Source organism: Triticum urartu, chromosome 6A (genome assembly GCF_056163025.1).
Source record: "Triticum urartu cultivar PI428250 chromosome 6A, HENAU_Tu73, whole genome shotgun sequence".
Lineage (NCBI taxonomy): Eukaryota > Viridiplantae > Streptophyta > Magnoliopsida > Poales > Poaceae > Triticum > Triticum urartu.
Genome location: NC_141878.1, coordinates 187,581,216 through 187,601,332, shown reverse-complemented (window position 1 = coordinate 187,601,332; position 20,117 = coordinate 187,581,216). Strand labels below are relative to the sequence as shown.

The following is a 20,117-nucleotide window of genomic DNA, read 5'->3' as shown; positions in this document are numbered from 1 at the left end:
CTCCTGGTTGATGTCTTGACGTAGGGTCCAAGTCCTCTGGATCATGTTCGTTCCGAAAATCACGTTCCCGAAGGTTTCATTCCGTTTGGACTCTGTTTGATATTCTTTTTCTGTGAAACCCTAAAATAGTCAAAAAACAGCAATTCTGGGCTGTTCCTCCGGTTAATAGGTTAGTCCCCAAAATAATATAAAAGTGTATAATAAAGCCCAGTAATGTCCAAAACAGAATATAATATAGTATGGAACAATCAAAAATTATAGATACGTTGGAAACGTATCAATCAACAACAAGAAATATATATGTCAAGTTGTCAACAACAAGAAATATCTATGTCAACAGCAGCAAGATATCTATATCAACACACTTATAGCCACGGTTTCATCAATCATCTACACACACTTATATTCATGTACAGCAGCGAGTTCATCTATAGTTCTACAGTCTACACACACTTATATTTATGTACAGCAGCGAAATCATCTACCATTGTTTATGAAATACAAATCTGCATCAAACCCATCCTGCTGACATGCATGTACACCTGCTAATCAGTCAAGAACAGGAAAAAAATCTGCATCAAATTACCTTAAGAGCAGAGGTGCGGCGGCGCTCGGACGACGGCTAGTTGCTGGAGAGGAAGCATGCCGGCGTCACGGTTGGGGAGGAGAGGAGGCCTGCCGGCGGCGGTACGGTTGGGGAAGAGAGGCAATCAGGCAGCGGCGCGGTTGAGGAGGAGAGGCAACCGAGCGGCGTCGCTGTTGGGAAGGAGACGAATCCTGCCGTCGTCGCAGTTGGGGAGGAGAGGAGGCCTGCCGGTGGCTGTGCGGTTGGGGAGGAGAGGCAGCCTGCCGGCGGCGGTGCGGGGCGGGGGCGCGGCACTGCAGGACGGGCTAGGTCGCCGCAGCCAGCACGGGCCACAGGCAGAGGAGGGGAGGGGTAGCGAGTACCTGTCGATGGATAAATTAGGGTTCAAGTCGATGCGGTGGAGTCGAGGACTAGAGGTGGAGTGGTGGACTGCTGGGCTGCCTACTGGGCTGCTGGTTGCTGCTGTTGGAGTAGGGCCGAATGAGCCTAATTTTGGTCTAATATTGAAGCCCAGGCCCGGCCCCAATAATTGTTGGGGCTTACTTTTGAGGCCCAGGCCCGGCCCACTGATCAAGCCCAGCCCTCCCAGGCCTCTTTTTTAATATTCAAATACGTCTGCACACATCCGTTTGACCAACACTTAATATGGGATGGAGGGCATATTTTAAAAACATATTAAATAATAGTAGACATGTATTAAAAAATTGTTAAAAAACTTAATTCTGATTTTCTGAAAAAATTGTGAACATAATTTTGAAAACCTGAACACTTTTTGAGAACGTGAGTGGTCCCATCGGAAGTTTTTGTGTTTATTACCTCCTGCCAGTGGGTCTGCCTCGCATGCACGAAATACTTAAGTTTTATTTTTGAAGAAAAATGAAATCCTTGAGTGAGAGCTCATGTATGATGCTCGTAGGCGTTAGACAAAGGAGCTTTCACTGAAGGACAGCGCAAATAGACCGACTTTCTATTTATTCTTTGTTTTTAGTCAGTTTTTTTCACGCACAAAAATGGTTATAGAAGCTACTCCCTCCACCGATATTAAGGGTCGCTCAAATGGATGTATCTAGCCTCTAGATACATCCGGTTGAGCGACACTTAATACAAATGGAGGGCATATTTTAAAACCTATTTAAAGATATAGAATTTATTTCAGAAAATTGTGAACAAATTAGAATTCTGAACAATTTTTTTCAATTTTTGAACAAGTTTTAAAAGGTGAACAAAATTTAAAAAACATGAACACTTTTTAAAATATGAACACTGTTTTTCTGAATACGTGAACATTTTTTAAATCGCAAAAAAATTCAAATTCTGGAAAAAAAATCTGAATTGTGGTTTGAAAAATATGAACATTTTTTTAGAATGTGAACAATGTTTTTGAAAAAGTACCTTTCGAAATTACAAACACATTTGAAATTCTGAACAATTGTTTTAGAATTATGAACAATTTTTGGACACATGAACAGCATTTTTCAACAAATGTGATTTTTTTTAAAAGACATAAACAATTTTTGAAATCATGAACGTTCATATACGAAATGTAATGATTACAAAGACTTCCATGTACATTCAATGAACTAGGCATCTTCAGAAGAGGCGTAATCTTTTGTGAACAAAATTTTGAAAACATGTATGTTCACAACAAAGTTAAATTTCAAAAAAGTATTATAACTTTTGTTCAAATTTTTAAAAGTGAACAAATTTTGAAAAAAAAAGGTGAAGAAAATGTAAAGATTATGAAGACTTCCATATACGTTCATAGCACTAGGCATCTTCACAGAAGAGGAGTAAAGCATGAAGATGATGAAGTATACATGACGACGTGGCTTCATAGGTTGTGTGGTACATATCTCATTAGTTTTAGGATTGTGGTTTAGGTTGCGAAGCCAGTGATGCGTGCTTGCTGAAAATGATGTGATTGGGTTATGAAATCCATGAGAGAGGGAGAGCAGATTGGTCCTTAATTTTTCGGTTCCTTTTTTTTTAACATAGTATAAATGAGACGCTAATACATATGCACATACACTCATCCCTATGAGTGCACGCACTCGCATCCTATCCCTATGAGCATCTTTAAAAGACTAAATCGCCACATCATCTTAAGATTGACGAAGTCGCCACAGACGTCTTCATAGTCAACGAAAACGTCTCCTCTCACTTAATGCACATAGCGAGAAGACTGAAATAAATATAAAAAAATGCGAGCATCAACGTCAAGTTTAATACTTGAATCCTGGCGGGATGGGGATACCAAGGTCCTCCTACCCATATAACCACATGTTGGTTCGCCTTATTTCTCCATTTTCAAAGGGACTAGGCAGGGGTTCCGGTATCACCCTGTCTTTTTGATATACTACCTCCTTTCCGGTTTATATGGCTTATCTTAAAATTTTAGTTTTTCCATTTTATAAGGCTCAATTTAGTTGTTCCCCATCACATGTTCAGACTTCAAGGTGCATTAAATCATTGCATGCAAGTATTAAGAGAAAACTGACCAATGCATGCACTTTATGCATGCATACATTGCAATTAATGCATTCGTAAACATAATTTTTTGAGGAAAATAAGAGCATTAATTGAATGCTTTTGCAAACTACAAAAAATATTCCACCACTCATCATCTATCTTGGTTGGTGAGATTTTTGAATTGAGCCTTATAAACCGGAAAGGATGGAGTAATTGCTAATGGACTAGCTATACTCGTCAGAAAGCTCATGAACAACCGAACAAGGGTTGATTAAAGGCTTGCTTCTCATTTGTTGATGATACCATTTTCTTGCTTTGTTGATTTCATCTTGCTTGGCCATTCCATGTCATCCATGATGCAATGAATCTTAAAAAGACGCGCTTAGAAGGATGTCCAAGGCACCCTACGTCGGCCTTAAAGAAAATAGAAAATGCATGTACGTCATCGCCAATAAACCGATAGTATTGCCTTATCTGTAAACTTGTCTATAAGAAAAACGAATCAGCCAAACCATTCGTCGCTCGTGGAATGTTTTATTATTCTGCCAAAAGTCTACCAAACTCTATGAAATTCCGTTGCACGTACGATTGTCAACTTTCCTATGAGTTATAACTACACGTCGACGAGGTCATTACATCAGAAACCTGAATACCATATTGGGTTTCATGGTTATCTGATCGGGTACATGGTAGTTTTTCTCACGTGTTGGTCTATGAACTGTTTACCTGCACCCCATGGCTGAACATGTCTGGGGCTGTATTTATGAATACACATGAGAGAACAAAAGGATACTCACTTGACAAACATAACACTTGTCCCCAAACCAGACATGGATATGAGAAGAGCTTTCGCCTGCACCCTGCTACTGGCGGCACTGTCGCCTCTTTCCGAGGCGGATGCGTCGAGCAAAGTAAGATGCATGATTCCTCTTTCAAAAGACTTACTTTTCAAAAAAAAAAACGGTCGTCTTGTTCTGATATGAGTTCTTGAAAACATCGTGTCATGAATTCCAGCTCTATATAGTGTACATGGGGGAGAAGAAACATGATGATCCATCCATGGTCACCGCGTCACACCACGACATACTAACCTCCGTTTTTGGGAGGTACTAGCTAGTACTCCCTCCGTTTTCATAACAAGTGTCGTGGTTTTAGCGAGTAGCTAGTAGTTCATAGTGCCTGATATACATATTACAACGAAACTGATATAATTTGCTCACCTTTTCTCCGTTGGCAACAGCAAGAACGAAGCCATGAAGTCGATAGTTTACAGCTACAGGCACGGATTTTCTGGCTTTGCCGCCATGCTCACCGAATCTCAAGCTGCGACACTTGCAAGTAATCATTATTCATAAGATGGCCTCAGCATGTTATCATTGCATCTTACATGCATAATCCACAGAAACTAATCAACACGCGCCCACTGTAGAATGTTCTGATGTTGTCAGTGTGAGGCCCAACATTTACCACGAAGCGCACACGACTCGGAGCTGGGACTTCCTCGGCCTTGACCACGACCAACCGCCAGAGGATTCAGGCCTCCTGCAAAAGGCAAAGTACGGTGAAGATGTCATCATCGGGGTGATGGATTCAGGTTTGCAACCACATTTCTAGCTTAAAATCACCATCACCACATCCAAATGAAAAACAAAAGGACTCAGAGAGTCGGGGACATAATCAATCGGCTCCATGTCTGTGCATGCACGCTGCAGGGATATGGCCTGAATCACGAAGCTTTGACGACAGCGGCTATGGTCCGGTACCGGCGAGGTGGAGAGGCACATGCCAGGCCGGACAGCAGTTCGACGCCACGAGTTGCAACAGAAAGATCGGCGCACGATGGTTCAGCGATGACATGAGCGATGAGGAGCTCAAGGGAGAGTACATGTCGCCCAGGGACCTCAGCGGCCACGGCACGCACGTCGCCTCGACCATCGCCGGCGGGCAGGTTCCGAACGTGAGCTACGGAGGCCTTGCCGCCGGGGTGGCACGCGGCGGGGCGCCACGCGCCAGACTGGCAATCTACAAGGTGTTGTGGGGGGCACGTGGATCGGGCTCCCACGCGGGGGTCCTTGCGGCCCTCGACCACGCCATAGACGACGGCGTGGACGTGCTGTCACTTTCGCTGGGACAGGCAGGCAGCGAGCTCTTTGAGACGCTGCACGCCGTCGAGAGAGGGATCTCCGTCGTGTTCTCTGCCGGGAACGGCGGACCTGTGCCGCAAACGGCGTGGAATGCTGTGCCTTGGGTCACCACGGTGGCTGCTAGCACCATAGACCGGTCTTTCCCTACAATGATATCGCTCGGGAGTAAACAAAAGTTAATGGTAAGTACCGTACAAACAATTTTGGGTTTTACTTTTATTTTATTTTTTAGAAAAGGAGGACGATCTCCGGTCTCTGCATCTGGACGATGCATACGGCCACTTTATTAATTATTGACACAAGACTGTACAGAGTCATACAACAATAAGACTAAAGCCACCAAACTAAGCAACGACTGTCGCTATCCTTATCCAGTTGATGTAGGGGCGCTGAAAGTCTGGGCCTAATACCAAACAGACCACGCAGCCAAACCTAAACATCTAAATACTTGAGGTCCCACCCAGGACGCCTGCCGGGTATGGGCACCCACCAGTCCGGCGTGCTTCTCAACCAGGAGCCCTACCGGGTATGAGGCCGCCGCAGCCACATGCACGAATTCATCTTCAGAGCTGTACTACTGCATCAACCTTGGCCGGTCCAACTGCCGCCGACGCCACCATGACGCCAGGCAGCGTCACCCTCCTGCGCGAGTCCATCTCCGATCATCAGGCGCCGAGTCTCCACTGCGCCACGCCGCCGAGATCCGCCGTCATCAATGAAGCAGATGAAACACCGCTCCTCCTCTTGTCCCCTCCAACCAACACTCGCTCCAAAATGATGCCCCCATGAGGGAGAACGATACCGATAGCACCGTCATCGTCCGATCCGGTAGACCCAGATCTAGGGTTTCCCCCGGAACTTCCCGATCAGGTTGATGAGACCTGCAACGACGATGCCTCCAGAAGGAAACGACGTCTGAGACGCCGCCATCGTCCGCCAAGACCACAGTCTGGCGCGATTTTCATCGGAAGCCACGTCTTCCCGACCTCGTGGCTGGCTGGAACCGAACGGAACCTCGCCACGAAGACGTATGTTGCCGTCGGTACTCCGGCGGAGATCCACATCTCCTCACCGGTCCCTCCACGCGCCGCCGGTCGGCGAAAGGCCTCCCTGCGACAGATCCAAACAGGGCGTTGGATCCGCAGTAGCCGTTGTCACCATCACGAGCAGGACAGCCCACCTCGCCGGATGGGGCACTGCCACCGTTGCCGTCCATGCAGGGCCGCCGCTCCGCCGACGATGGTGCTCGGGCCCTCGCCGCACAACCCGGATACTCCGTCCTAGCCGCCGCCGTTGGAACTCATGAGAAGGGCCGCCCCACCGCCTCAGATGGGATCCGCCGCCTCCCCCCGCCCAGGACCTTTGGCACCGGGCCCGCCGCCACCGCGGCCCATGCCGGCGGCAGCAGCGGCAGGAGGGGGTGGAGGGAGAGGTGCTGGCGGCGCTAGGGTTGGGCCCCCTGGCATCGCCCGGGGGGAGGCGACGCGAGGGGTGCGAGTTCAGCCCACCTACTCGTACAATGTATGTTACAAAATGACGCGAGGGTTGGGTTTTACTATTATTGAGTACTGTTTTTATTACCGGTTCTAATTCAATGCATGTTAATGGTTCCGGGGTAAATTCAGATTTTGGCAAATATATGCATGCATATTCCTACGTACGTCTAAAATTGTCAAAAATCATTTCATGCAATTTTAGGCTTCATGGTATGTATAATTTAATCAAACCTCTAAAAATATCAGACGACTCCGAAATAGAAAATCATTGTTATCAAAATGAATTTTATATATTCCTTGACGTCATGATTTATTAGATATATTAGTAGGTCTAGAGCCTTACAACATTATTTTTGCGAGCGCATGGCTAATAGTATAGCAAACTATTGGCTATAGAAATCTGTCGTCTCATCTATTGTCATCATTTATAGTTACTTCTATAGTAGTGTGGGTTAAGGTTGGCTATTACATCACTATTTTATTTACCTACTCTCTTTTTCTTTCTTCGCATTTATTATATTTGTCTAGAAGTATGCATATAGTTAGGCTTTTTGCATGAGAGTCCACTCCTCTTACTTTTTAATATATCTCTCCTTCACATATGCAAAAGTGTCATGTAAGTAGGCTATAAGCCGGAAAATGCCAACGGAGGCCAAGCTCCAGGGAGCTCGGTATTTTTGAAAAAAACCAAAAGTCATATTTCAAAGTTTCAAATAAATTCAAAAAAAATTCCATAGAAACTTATTAGATTTCCGCATGTGCGTGTGGAAAAATCATTTGAAATTTTTGTATTTTGTAGGCTGTACAAAAAAGACAAAATTTCGGCCCAACAACAAAAAAAGCGGCCCATTTTAGAAATATGTTTTTGTCTTTTTTCTGTACGCCACGTGTGAAAGTATATGGTTATGAATTTTTGCACATACGCAATACACATATGTGAGAGTGTATACAAACATTTTCAAATTTTTTCACGCAGTGGAAAATCATATTTTGAAAACAAGCTCCGTGGAGCTCGGCCTCCAAAAGCCCTCACTCGGCTATAAGCCCACTATATACTTGCTTTTAGGTGCTACTAGTATAATATATAAAGCGTTACATAGTCATCAACTCATACTACTTTTTTAGATTAAAGGGCGATTTTATTAACTTAAAATATAGTATCAAACGGATACAAAGCATAATGAGTAACACCTGACCTCTGCATAGATAGGAATGCACGGCCAATCGCAGATAGTTTGACAAGCGAAAAAATAAAAGCCAACATATTGGCACTAGTAAAGGCACAACTAACGATATCCTTCACATGCAACTGATTGGGTAGATATCCTTCTTTACGAACCATGGCACAACTAACGATATTTTTCAAAGTTTTTCTATAGATATATACTCCTTCCGGTTCATATTACGTGTCTCTGATTTAGTACAAGTTGTACTAAATCAGCGATTCTTATTATGGAACGAAAAGCGTACTTATAAAGATGAAAGAATATTCATGCTACATGATTTTATAATACTTATTCATTTTTGAATTTTTGTATTTGCAAGAATTTACCAAGTGACTATGAATGTTAAACTTCAAATATCTAGTTTACTTCCACATATTGATGTTCATAGAAATATTAATTATGTCGTCTAAATTTTGGAGATATGTAGATCAATCCAATGAGGCTGATTTTAAGCAACTAGCTGCTAAGAGCATCTCCAATCGGACCTCTCAGATTGTCCCTATATATCCGAGCTGACAGTCCAGACAGTGCCCGGACAGAAGAGAGAAAGGAATAGTCTTTCCAATCGGACACCCCAAATCATCCTCGTATATCTAGGTTGTCCACGAAACCCCAAACCCAACCTATATATGGGGAGGAAATGAGCGTTCCCCGGTCACCCCAACACGTCGAACTTGACCCACTTTAGACCTCTCTCTCTCTCTCTCTCTCTCTCTCTCTCTCACACACACACACACACACAATAATATTCATGTGCCCAAACAATTTTGGGGACACGACTGTGTGCATGGGCAAATAGGGGTTCGGAGTGGACAAGCCCGGACATTGTCCAGATGTGCCCGCGGACAAATAGGGGGTCAAATTAGTTCGGTCCAATTGGAGATGCTCTAATGGAAGCAACACATAGAATGTTCATTGTGGCTCTTTTTGCATATGAAGATATATTTGAAATGTCAACATAATCCTTTATCTTCTTTATAAGCTTTGCAAGGAAAAACATTATCCATAATTTATGCAATAAAGGTGGCAAAACTAACGGACAAACAACATAACTATTCTTATATTTGTTATTATACCCCCTCCCCTGGATAAATGTTTACTTGGTATGTCCTCGAAACTAGGCATTTCCTATTCAATGTCAGTTGCACCCATTAAGGTGTTAACCGCAAACCGGTGCACCCCCCCCCCCCCCCCCCCCCTCTGAGAGGGGCCGGCCCGTTTGGCCTTTTCCTTTTCTTTTTCTTTTTCCTATTAAAACCGCAAAAACCTGCACGCTATGAGTTGAACCCAGGATCTAATTTCTACTTGATAAACTACAGCAACCACCCGGGTCACGACTCTAGTTGTGATCACTTCTCCCTTTTTCCTTTTATTTTTTTCTTCCTTTCTTCCTTTTGCTTTTCTTTTTCTTTTCTTAAATCCATGTTTTTTTCAAAATCAATGAAAATTTTCACATTTGTGAACTTTTTTCAGAATTGATGAACATTTTTCAAAATCGATGAAATTTTTCAAATTTGTAATTTTTGTATTGAAAATCAATGATTTTTTTCAAATCAATCAACTTCTAAATTTTGTTAGAATTTTAAAGAAAATTGATGAAGCTTTTCCAAAATTGATGAAGTTTTTCCAAAATGGGCGATTTTTTCAAATGGATGAACTATTTTTCAAAATTGATTGACCTTTTTCAAATTTGTGAATATTTTTTAAAATCAATAAAAAAAATCAAATTTGTGAATTTTTTGAAATTGATGAACCTTTTTCAAAGCGCGGCTACAGTTTGTTCTTAAATAGTTGACCCTACAATCATCGAGTAGCACCTTGTAGCTCTAGTGGTTAGGCGACCTACAGTGGAGCTAAACGGCGCAAGGTCGGTTCCTCACGAGAGCCACTTTTTTCTTTGTGTGTGTGTGTGTGGTGGGGGGGGGGGGGGGGATCGTGTTATAAATACATTTTCTCTACGTTGGGTGTTCGTGGGTCGGCCCACCAGGTGCGGCAGTGAGCGCCAAATGCCTGAATCGGCGCATAAAGCGTCGTATAGGAGCTCCCTCGACACTATCTCCTCTCATAGTTAACACTACATCAGGTTGTTTGACTTCAAACGCAGGGGCAATCTCTTCAGAACAATGCATCTATGAACATCAGTGACTTTAAGACCCTTGTTTACGCGAGGAGGTAATGAAATAAAGCATCACTTGACACATTTTGGTTTCCCATTTTGTTCTTTGTCTAAAATCACAATGATTATGAACGGTGTTCAATTTATTTGTTTTATGCAGCTGTAGCATGCAGTCGCTTGCGTCAAGCAACATCACTGGTAAAATTGTTCTGTGCTATGCACCGGCAGAGGCGGCCATTACACCACCTCGGCTAGCACTTCCTATTGTGATAAATCGTACAATGGAGGCCGGCGCGAAGGGCCTTATCTTTGCGCAATATGATGCCAACATCCTTGACATCTTGACCATGTGTAAAGGCAACATGGCATGTGTAATGGTGGACTTCGAAATCGCGCACACAATTCTCGCATATTTGGATAAAACAAAGTGAGTACATGTCGCATTGTCCAACAAAATAGGGGCCGTGCTTTTTTTCCTTGTAAGAAGTTCATATTTGGCATACGACTTGATAGGAATCCAGTGGTGAAGGTGTCTCCTGCCATGAGTGTTATTGGGAACCAAGTGTTGTCGCCGATGGTCGCCTCATTCTCATCAAGAGGCCCGAGTGCCGCGTTCCCAGGAATACTCAAGGTATCATCTTTATAACATGAAACAACATTATACAGTAGGTTAAACGATGTTAAACATCCCTACGTATGAACAGCCAGATGTTGCTGCACCTGGGGTCAGCATCTTGGCAGCCAAGGGCAACACTTATGTGTTCATGTCCGGGAAATCCATGGCGTGTCCGCATGTATCCACGGTGGTTGCACTACTTAAGTCAGCTCACCCGGATTGGTCCCCTGCCATGATAAAGTCTGCCATCATCACTACAGGTATGCACATGAGAACGATACAAGAAATTCTTCTCAACATTGTAGTATGACTAAACCTTGTGTGTGTGGCATGGTTGTAGCTTCCGTGACCGATCATTTCGGTGTGCTGATCCAAGCAGAGGGTGTCTCGAGGAAACTAGCCGACCCATTCGACTTTGGCGGTGGCCATATAGATCCAGATAAGGCCATTGACCCTGGCTTGGTTTACGGCATGAATGCAAGAGATTACAACAAGTTCTTAAATTGCACCAATGAATTGTTAGATGACTGTAAGTCCTATATCAGCAATCTTAACCTTCCATCAATCGCCATGCCAGACATCATAGACAATATCACAGTCCGGCACACTGTCATGAATGTCGGGCCAGTTGAAGCAACTTACCGAGTGACGGTTGAGGCTCCCGCAGGTATAATCGTAACTGTGGAGCCATCTATGATCAGTTTTACAAGAGGTGGTAGCAAAAGCATGATGTTTACGGTGATGTTCATAGCAAGGAAGAGAGTGCAAGGTGGGTACACCTTTGGGAGTTTGACATGGCCGGATGAAAATACCCACTCAGTGAGAATTCCTATTGCAGTGCAAACTGTTGTACAAGACTTTGTGAGAGATACATCATAAATTCAACTAGTTATGTGTATACCTTATTCATGCACTTGAGCGATTGTCATATGAATTGTTGAAAAAACATTGAAGATCCTATATATACATCATTAGGGAATGTACTACTTATATTTTAATTCTTGTTTGTGAAGAGACTGCTACATCTTTCTACTTTTCAATTAGTCTAAGTGCTCATAACTTTTGACTATATATATCAGACAAGTTTGTACAAAATTGAGCTAGGTTACATAAAAATTAGTATACAAATTTTGGTTGAAAGCATACAAGTTTCTACAATTCCCGCGGAAGATGCAACCAGGTTCCAACTCAAGAAAAGAAGACGGAGGGGACGAGAGGACGTTTTGGCGGAGGGAAAAAAGGGTTTGTAGACCAAGCTCAAACATTATTCAATGCCAATAATAGGAAGACCAAAACGAGGCCAAATCGACTAGAATTTAGAACTAATATCTGAACTTGAACGATATTAACAAGAAACAAGAGCAACTGGCAAATTTCGTCATCAGCTAGCGGGGATCATCGTGACACGCTCACTCTCTCATCTCTTTCCTTTTTTTCCTTTTTTCTGTTTTTTTCTTCTGGGCAGCAACACAACTACACAAGCAACGCAAATGCAAGAAGATACTACAACCATGTGCTTAGAAGTCAGGCTTGGATCCTCTCAGTGGCCGAGGATGGTCATGTGGGTGTCGAACGACGGCAGCTCGTCGTCCTCGTCGGTGTCTCCATCGCCGTCGCGGTCGACCTTGCCGGCGCCAGGAATGGAGATGGACGTCAGGGACGGCAGCTTCGTGCCGAGCCCGCCCTCCTCCTCCGTGTCCTCCGGCGCCTTGGGTTCCCCCAGCTTGCACGTCTTGTCCTTGAGTGGGTTGCAGGCGAAGCCGCCGGGGGCGGGGGCTGCCGGGCCGGCGGCGGCGGCGGCGGCGGCCCCGGCCCCGGCGGCGGCTGCATGCCTGGTGGCGAGCACCGCGCACGCGAGCACCGCGGCGGCGAGGATCAGCGACACGCGCGCCATGACCGTGCTGGTTATGCTGTAGACGGCGGGTGGTGTGGAGGCGGCACGAACGTGGGGTACGTGCAGGAGCTTTTCCTTTCCGCTGAAGTCTGGCGAGCGGGACGAGAGGCCCGGCGGCGCGCGCTTTAAAAGGTGGAGATGGGATGCCGGATTTAGCCGGGAGTCACGACGGTTGCGGGCGTTGCTCGGCGTGTGTGGCTGGGCACCGTCCCCACGGGCCACGGTTACGCTGGGAGCGGGTGTTGAGGAGCTGATCAAGAACATGCAACAGACTACAGTTCTCTCCAGAAACCTGCGGTAGACTCTGGATCGGTCTTCGCATGCTAGGACGCCAAGAATATTTACGTGGACGAGCCGTCCTCGCGTGGGTCAAAGTCACCTCCGGCCTCCGGGGTCCAGCATCTACGCGAGGCTGCCCGCTGTGCCAGCCACGTCGCTGTTCACAGAATCGTCAATACGGGGCCGTGCTTGCACGGATTATTTCGCAGGCTCGTACGGCTCCCCTCCGCGGGGAGAAGAAAATACGATGGTTCATCGGGGGATGACAGACGACAATACAGGGGTTTTTATATTTTAGAGTACTTTGGCTGAAAAAGGAACGTGGGGGAGGAGATTGCTCTGGCCGTTGGATTAACTATTATAAATACCCCTCTGTTAATGATCTAAAAGCTCTTATACTTCTTTATAGAAGGATAGTTAATAAATAAATCAACAGTACAGATAAATAAATCAAATGTGTCTTGCTACACTCTTATAGTACTCCCTTCATCTCATATTAATTATCACAAAATGGATGTATCTAAATGTACTTTAGTGCTAGATACATCTATTTGAGCACGGAACGGAGCACGTGGAGAGAGCGTGCAAGCCTCGTCCTTTCTAAAGCTAAAGGTGTGGTCATTTCGCTCCTTTCATACATTTCAAAGAATATACATGACAATTTGGCCACCTTGCTGGAAAATTCTCCTTCGCAAATCAAGGTGAGCAATGTTCGAGTTCCACCAATCTTTAAGGGATGACAAGTCCAGTGCCAAATTGTGTGCAATAGAGAGCCACCTAGCAACAAGCGTAAACCTTATCATGAGGCCATCCTTAGAGGACAAGGCGATCAACAGCGAGGGCTTTCCTGTTGAGAAGAAGCCAAGAAAAAACTTACACTTGAGATCCATCCTAGCCTCCAAACCTTATTGGCATTGAAGGGGCGTCGTCGCCCCTCGAATTGAAGCCTATACGCCAAGCCGTGGAATAATTCCCATCAGTCGAGGCCGTCTCGTGACTATTGTAGATGCACTGATGAGGAGCACTCCGAATGGCGACAAAGTCATGAATCTAAGCAATGGTAGTTAAGTTCCAAATTAATCTCATCTAACGATTGGCCTAAAATACATTTGTGTCTCGCAAGCAAAAACATGGGGAGATCCTAGCCCCCTTTCCTAGCCCGCCGGTGGCCACTCCGGCCCTGGCGTCCACGATCTTCACCGGTAAGATCACCGGTGACCCTAGCCACCCTCGCTCAATCCAACACATCCAATTCCCTCTGCCGTCACGACATCATGGCTCTTGCAGATCTCAACTTTGACATTGGTCGGGACTTTGCTGCGGAAGTCTGGAGAAAAATGGGGCGTCCCAATCAACTTCATAGAGGGTAAAGATCTGGAGGAATTTCTACTAGTTGCTAAGTTCACTCGGTCTCAAATCAGACTCACAGAAGAATCTGTAAGCACAGTTCTTCTATCCCGCTTCGGTGGTCATGCCTCCCTCTTCAAAGTCCAACGGCTTCAAAATTGGTCTTGCAAATTCTTTGTCTCATCCAAGGAAGTAGGTTTCTCCATCATCAAGGGAGGTAACATCACTATCCCTATGCTCAATGTCAATTTTCTGCTCTGGGGCAATGGGGGACCCAACTCTTGCTGGGAGTTAGATCAATACCTCTAGGAGAAAGAAGATGAATGGACCCACATTTTTGCAAGCATCCTAGAAAATATTACCTCCAAGCTCTTAGATCACCGGGGACGTATTCTGATCATAGCAATGCAGCCACTAGATCTTCCCCTACTCATGCCATTTTTTCAAACTCCGCCCCATCTCCGGATCGATTTAGGCCCCCTGGTACGAACACCATCAATGTTGCAGTTACTAATCATAGGGTAGGATCTTCGCATGTTCAAAATGATGCACAAAATGCGTTATGTGTATGTTGCCTGCTATCGGGCCACTCCCGGCCCAGCTGCACCAATCGTATCAAATGTCGGTCCTGTAAGCGTTGGGGCCACATTGCCCGAGACTGTCACACCCAGCCCAGCATAACGCAACCGCAAGCCCCGGCCCAACTAAGCACTTGACGATTGAATTCCTGAGATAGAATGCCACTGTTCCCGCGATTGAGACTACACAGGTAATCTATCAGCCGACCAACCAGGATTTCTCAATTAATGCCTCTCTGCAATCACACTGGGAAGACAACCAACATCGAAGGACTTCCCAAAACTCCACCACCCAGTGCCTCCTTATTGCGGTTATCCACCCTAATCTTCCATCCCGCATTCATCCATCGATGACCTCACAAACCCCCTCAAACATGGCCGCATTCCCTTTTGATCCCACCCCGTTTTTGCCTCCGAATCATCAGAGCATCCAGGTGGAAGGAAGACCTACTAGGGTTCGGGTCATCACCGGAGCAGCACCACCCACCCACGAGGACTGGGCGATTGTGACGATTGTGCCAATGCTGAATCTGCCAGTCGCCTTCAACACCATCAGAGAGGTATTATCTGACTTTTTTGAGGTCAAAAGACTGGGATTTTCTGAGATTGAGCCGTGCCCGTTCGGGTAGGCATATGTTAAGTTGAACAGTGTCTTTGATAGTACAACCCACGTCTGTTCACCGATGTGCATGTCATCTTCCAAAAGCACAATCAAGGTCTGAACTGGAGAAGTTTAGTACAAAACAAAGATGTTTGGATCTTAATGTGTGGGTACCCATTTGACAGAAGGAACATTCAGGAACTGAGTAATGCAGTTAACAAATTTGGCAAGTTTCTCACATGGGACAGAGTTAGGAGTACAAGGGCCAATCTCAAGGGCCAATCTCATGGTTAAAGTGAGAGTTGAGAAACTCAGTGATATCCTAGGGGTAGTGCCACCAGATGAAGATCCAGTTCAACCACAGGATAATCCTCATCCAATACCACCACAAGTTGTTTATCATCCTAATCAACATAATCACTTTCTAGGACCTTTACAACAACATGAGCATGATGATCTCCACCCCACACACAATCAACCAGAGGCTCATCAAGTTAACCTTCATCTTGCACTGAATTGAGATTGATAACCAGGCTATATATGGAAGAAGAGCAACCTCCTAAGAATGAGGAGGAAGTTGAGCTACCTGGTTGGGGCCACTGGGCCATGCCACAAGAAAATGAGATTGATTTGGAACTCCATCAGGGAGAATTCCTTGCTCTCAATGAGTTAATAGAACCACTCAACGCAGAATAAAATGATGGTGAAGTCAATGCCAACAACAGTATAACTATTTCGGGAGGCCCAGCAGATAATTTTTCTGCCTCTGCAAATGGCCCGTTGGCGCCACTATTGGGGAACGTAGCATGCAATTTCAAAAATTTCCTACGCTCACGCAAGATATATCTAGGAGATGGCAACGAGAGGGGGAGAGTGTGTCCACGTACCCTCGCAGACCAAAAGCGGAAGCATTTGACAACGCGGTTGTTGTAGTCAAACTTCTTCTCGTTCCGACCGCTCAAGCACCGAACGTACGACACCTCCGAGTTCTGCACACGTTTAGCTCGATGACGTCCCTTGAACTCTTGATCCAGAAAAGTGTCGAGGGAGAGTTTCATCAGCACGATGGCGTGGTGACGGTGATGGTGAAGTGATCCGCGCAGGGCTTCGCCTGAGCACTACGATAATATGAGCGTAGGAGTAAACTGTGGAGGGGGGCGCCGCACACGGCTAATAACAATCTTTGTTGTGTGTTCTAGGCTCCCCCTCCCAACATATATATAGGTGTGAGGGGGAGGGGGACAGCCATGGGGCGCCCCAAGTAGGAGGAATCCTACTTGTGGGCCTTGTCCAATTCGCCCCCTACCATCTTTTCCAGAGAGGGAAGGAAAGGAGAGAGAGGAGGGAAGGAAGGGGGAGGCCGAATTGCCTCCCCTTCCTTCTCTCTTCCCCTTTTCCTTTCCCCTTCCTATTCGGCCTATATGGGGGCGCACCAGCCCATAGGGTCTGGTCTATCCCGCCCTTGACCCAATAAGGCCCATATCTTTGCCAGGGGGGTGCACGAAACCCCTTCCGGTGACCCGATATGTACCCGGTACCCCCAGAACACTTCCGGTGTCTGAATACTATCGTCATATATATGAAACTTTACCTCTCGACCATTTCGTGACTCCTCGTCATGTCTGTGATCTCATCCGGGACTCCGAACAACATTCGGTCACCAAATCACATAAAAATCGTCATCGATCGCTAAGCGTGCGGACCCTACGGGTTCGAGAACTATGTACACATGACTGAGACACCTCTCCGGTCAATAAAAAATAGCAGAACCTGGATGCTCATATTGGTTCCCACATATTCTACGAAGATCTTTATCGGTCGTACCGTAATGACAACATACGTTATTCCCTTTGTCATCGGTATGTTACTTGCCCAAGATTCGATCATCGATATCTTCATACCTAGTTCAATCTCGTTACTGGCAATTCTCTTTACTCATTCCGTAATGCATCATCCCGCAACTAACTCATTAGTCACATTGCTTGCAAGGCTTATTATGATGTGCATTACCGAGAGAGCCTAGAGATACCTCTCCGATACTCGGAGTGATAAATCCTAATCTCGATCTATGCCAACCCAACAAACACCTTTAGAGATACCTGTAGAGCATCTTTATAATCACCCAGTTACGTTGTGATGTTTGATAGCACAGAAGGTATTCCTCCGGTATCCGGGAGTTGCATAATCTCATAGTCAAAGGAATATGTATAAGTCATGAAGAAAGCAATAGCAATAAAACGTAACGATCATTATGCTAAGCTAACGGATGGGTCTTGTCCATCACATCATTCTCCTAATTATGTGATCCCGTTTATCAAATGACAACACATGTCTATGGTTAGGAAACTTAACCATCTTTGATTAACGAGCTAGTCTAGTAGAGGCTTACTAGGAACACGGTGTTTTGTCTATGTATCCACACATGTACCAAGTTTCCAGTTAATACAATTCTAGCATGAATAATAAACATTTATCATGATATAAGGAAATATAAAATAACAACTTTATTATTGCCTCTAGGGCATATTTCCTTCAGCCACCACAACCAGATATTCCTGATTTGAATATGGCGTTTGATCCTGTTGGGCTAGGCTCACTACTGCTTCCAGAGGCCCAACAACAACTGATAGCTACTGAAAACAACCCACAGCCTGATCATGTTGCTTTTTGCACCCTCCAGCCAATCAAGACCTACCAGTAATAGATATGAGTTTGGAGGTTATCAGCCAACAACATACATCAGTTTGTGAAGTTAGAGAGGTGGACCCCATGCAACTGGAATTTCTGGCATTTGCTCCATCCAATAATATGACTACTAAGACTGGCACTCACTACTGCATGATGCTGCTAACGCGACACTATGATCAGAGACCATTTGACGAAACCGTGTGCGATGCATTCATCGCAAACGGTGATGTAAAAAACCGTCAAAAAGGTGCAAAACGTTTGCGATGACGGATGCATCAAACACGGTTCCGGTTTTAGTTACGTGTGCGATGAGGGGCATACGGTTTAGTTCAATGAACTATTTGCGATGAGGCAAAACAAAAAAAAACATGCAGCCAGATGAAGGCGTGTGTGATATAAGACATACAGTTCACTTGGATTAACTGTTTGTGATGAGGAGGAACAACAAAAATGAGCAGCTAGATAAAGGTGTGTGCGATTGAGGGCATACACTTTAGAAGGATTAACTATTTGCGATTAGGCAATAGAACAAAAACGGTCAGCTAGATCAAAGTGTCTGCGATTGATGGCATACACTTCACACAGATGAACTGTTTGCTATTAGCCATAACAAACAAAAATAGTTAGATAGATCAACGTGTGTGCACTAGACGGGCACACATTCTTATTAAAATAAGCGTGCGCGATGGTAATAACGAGCGCGCACGGTTGTTGGAACAAGACGTGTGCTGACATTGCCTATTACGGTGCACCCTATGGTGCGAACACCACGTATGCGTTCGAGAAAACGTGCCCACGTTACGTCGTCTGGGAATAGTGCCGCACTTAGAAATTATGAAACCGCCAATAAATTTTGAGCCTGCATCCCATCACATTCCAAATTACTACCACGCTATATTTAATTGCAAACCTGTTCACACCGATCAAAACCTAAATGGTTTCCCACTTCGGAGCGTATTAGTACTCGGTTATAGATACTACTACTCCAAGATGACTGCACATTCTTCCTCAACTCCTCATCCACAAAAACAAACAAGTCATTCATCATCGTTCCCTTGCGTCTGCCATGGCTAGCATGAGTTCTGGGTCGAGAGATTTCCACCAAGGAGACGCGAGCATGGAAGCAGAAGCACGAGAGATGTCCCGCCTCGCCGCAAAAGCAGCTGACATGTCCCGTCGCACGGCCGTAGTAGCATAGAGGTCCCACAGCGCCACCGAAGCAGCATGAGGTCCGGTCGCGCCGTCAACGCAACAGACTGGTCCGGCCGCGCCGCGGAAGCAGCGGAGATGTCCCGCGGTGCTGTGAATGCAGCAGAGATGTCCTCCCACACCGCGACAGCCTGGGAAAATGTCTTGTGGGTAGGCGAGGACTCTTACAGGCGCATGTATGCGATCGTCCGTAGCCAGATGGATCAGATCTCCGGCTGGGCGAGGTTGCAGGACGACATGAACGCCTCGTTTGAACAGGTTACCGGCGTCATTCGGCAAGTAAGGGAGAGCAATACGAAGCTCCGGGCCGAGCGCGACCTGCTGAGGGCGAAGATCGTCGGAAGTGCGGAGCAGCAGGAGGAGACCACTGCCTTGCTGAAGAGGACCAGCGTCATCGTCGAGAAACTTATGGACGAGAATGCCATGCTGCGCATCAAGCGTAGAAGGTTGGTGGAGGAATCCGTGGATGCTCTCAAGCAGCATCTTGAGGATAAGAAAGAACCGCTCGCCGCTCGCCGTGGAGACTAGTTCCTGCGGGCTGCAGCAACGCATCAAGAAAGTAGAGATCAATGAGCCAGATCGTTGTCTTCCTTCTTCTTTTGCCCTTGTGTATTTCGGGCGTTGCCGCATGTGGCTTTTTTAATCATGTTCCTAAATTTGTAAGACAATTATTATCCACTATCATTGTCCTTATATTCATCAGCCTTGCTATAAGTCGCGTCGATGCTATATAGGTCCATCGGATCTTACATCAAGATCCGTGCAAAACTTCCTTTTTAGATTTTCTTTTTTCTCTCTTAAATCTCAGTCCAGTGAGACATAGCCACGCCATGAAATAGGGGCTCAGACGCCATTAATGGAGACGTTG

General features: G+C 45.5%; 2 protein-coding genes across 3 annotated transcripts; one reads left to right on the top strand and one right to left on the bottom strand.

The window, feature by feature from the left end:
• The first annotated feature begins 3,734 nt into the window (after positions 1-3,734).
• LOC125550430 (subtilisin-like protease SBT3.9) lies at positions 3,735-11,675 on the top strand. Of its 2 annotated transcripts, XM_048713427.2 has the most exons (10): positions 3,735-3,966; positions 4,070-4,161; positions 4,296-4,393; positions 4,485-4,649; positions 4,768-5,381; positions 10,026-10,093; positions 10,198-10,464; positions 10,551-10,668; positions 10,742-10,913; positions 10,994-11,675. In XM_048713427.2, the coding sequence occupies exons 1-10, from the start codon at positions 3,829-3,831 to the stop codon at positions 11,530-11,532; spliced, it is 2,271 nt and encodes a 756-aa protein (XP_048569384.2). In that variant the 5' UTR covers positions 3,735-3,828; the 3' UTR covers positions 11,533-11,675. The 2 variants fall into 2 exon arrangements, with proteins under 2 accessions (XP_048569384.2, XP_048569385.2); XM_048713428.2 differs by lacking the exon at positions 4,070-4,161 and having other exon boundaries at positions 3,799-3,966.
• Positions 11,676-11,963: 288 nt separating this feature from the next.
• LOC125554566 (uncharacterized) lies at positions 11,964-12,773 on the bottom strand. Its single transcript, XM_048718087.2, has one exon. It carries the CDS (start codon positions 12,545-12,547, stop codon positions 12,194-12,196), a length of 354 nt encoding a protein of 117 aa, XP_048574044.2. The 5' UTR covers positions 12,548-12,773; the 3' UTR covers positions 11,964-12,193.
• Between the last annotated feature and the right edge of the window lie 7,344 nt (positions 12,774-20,117).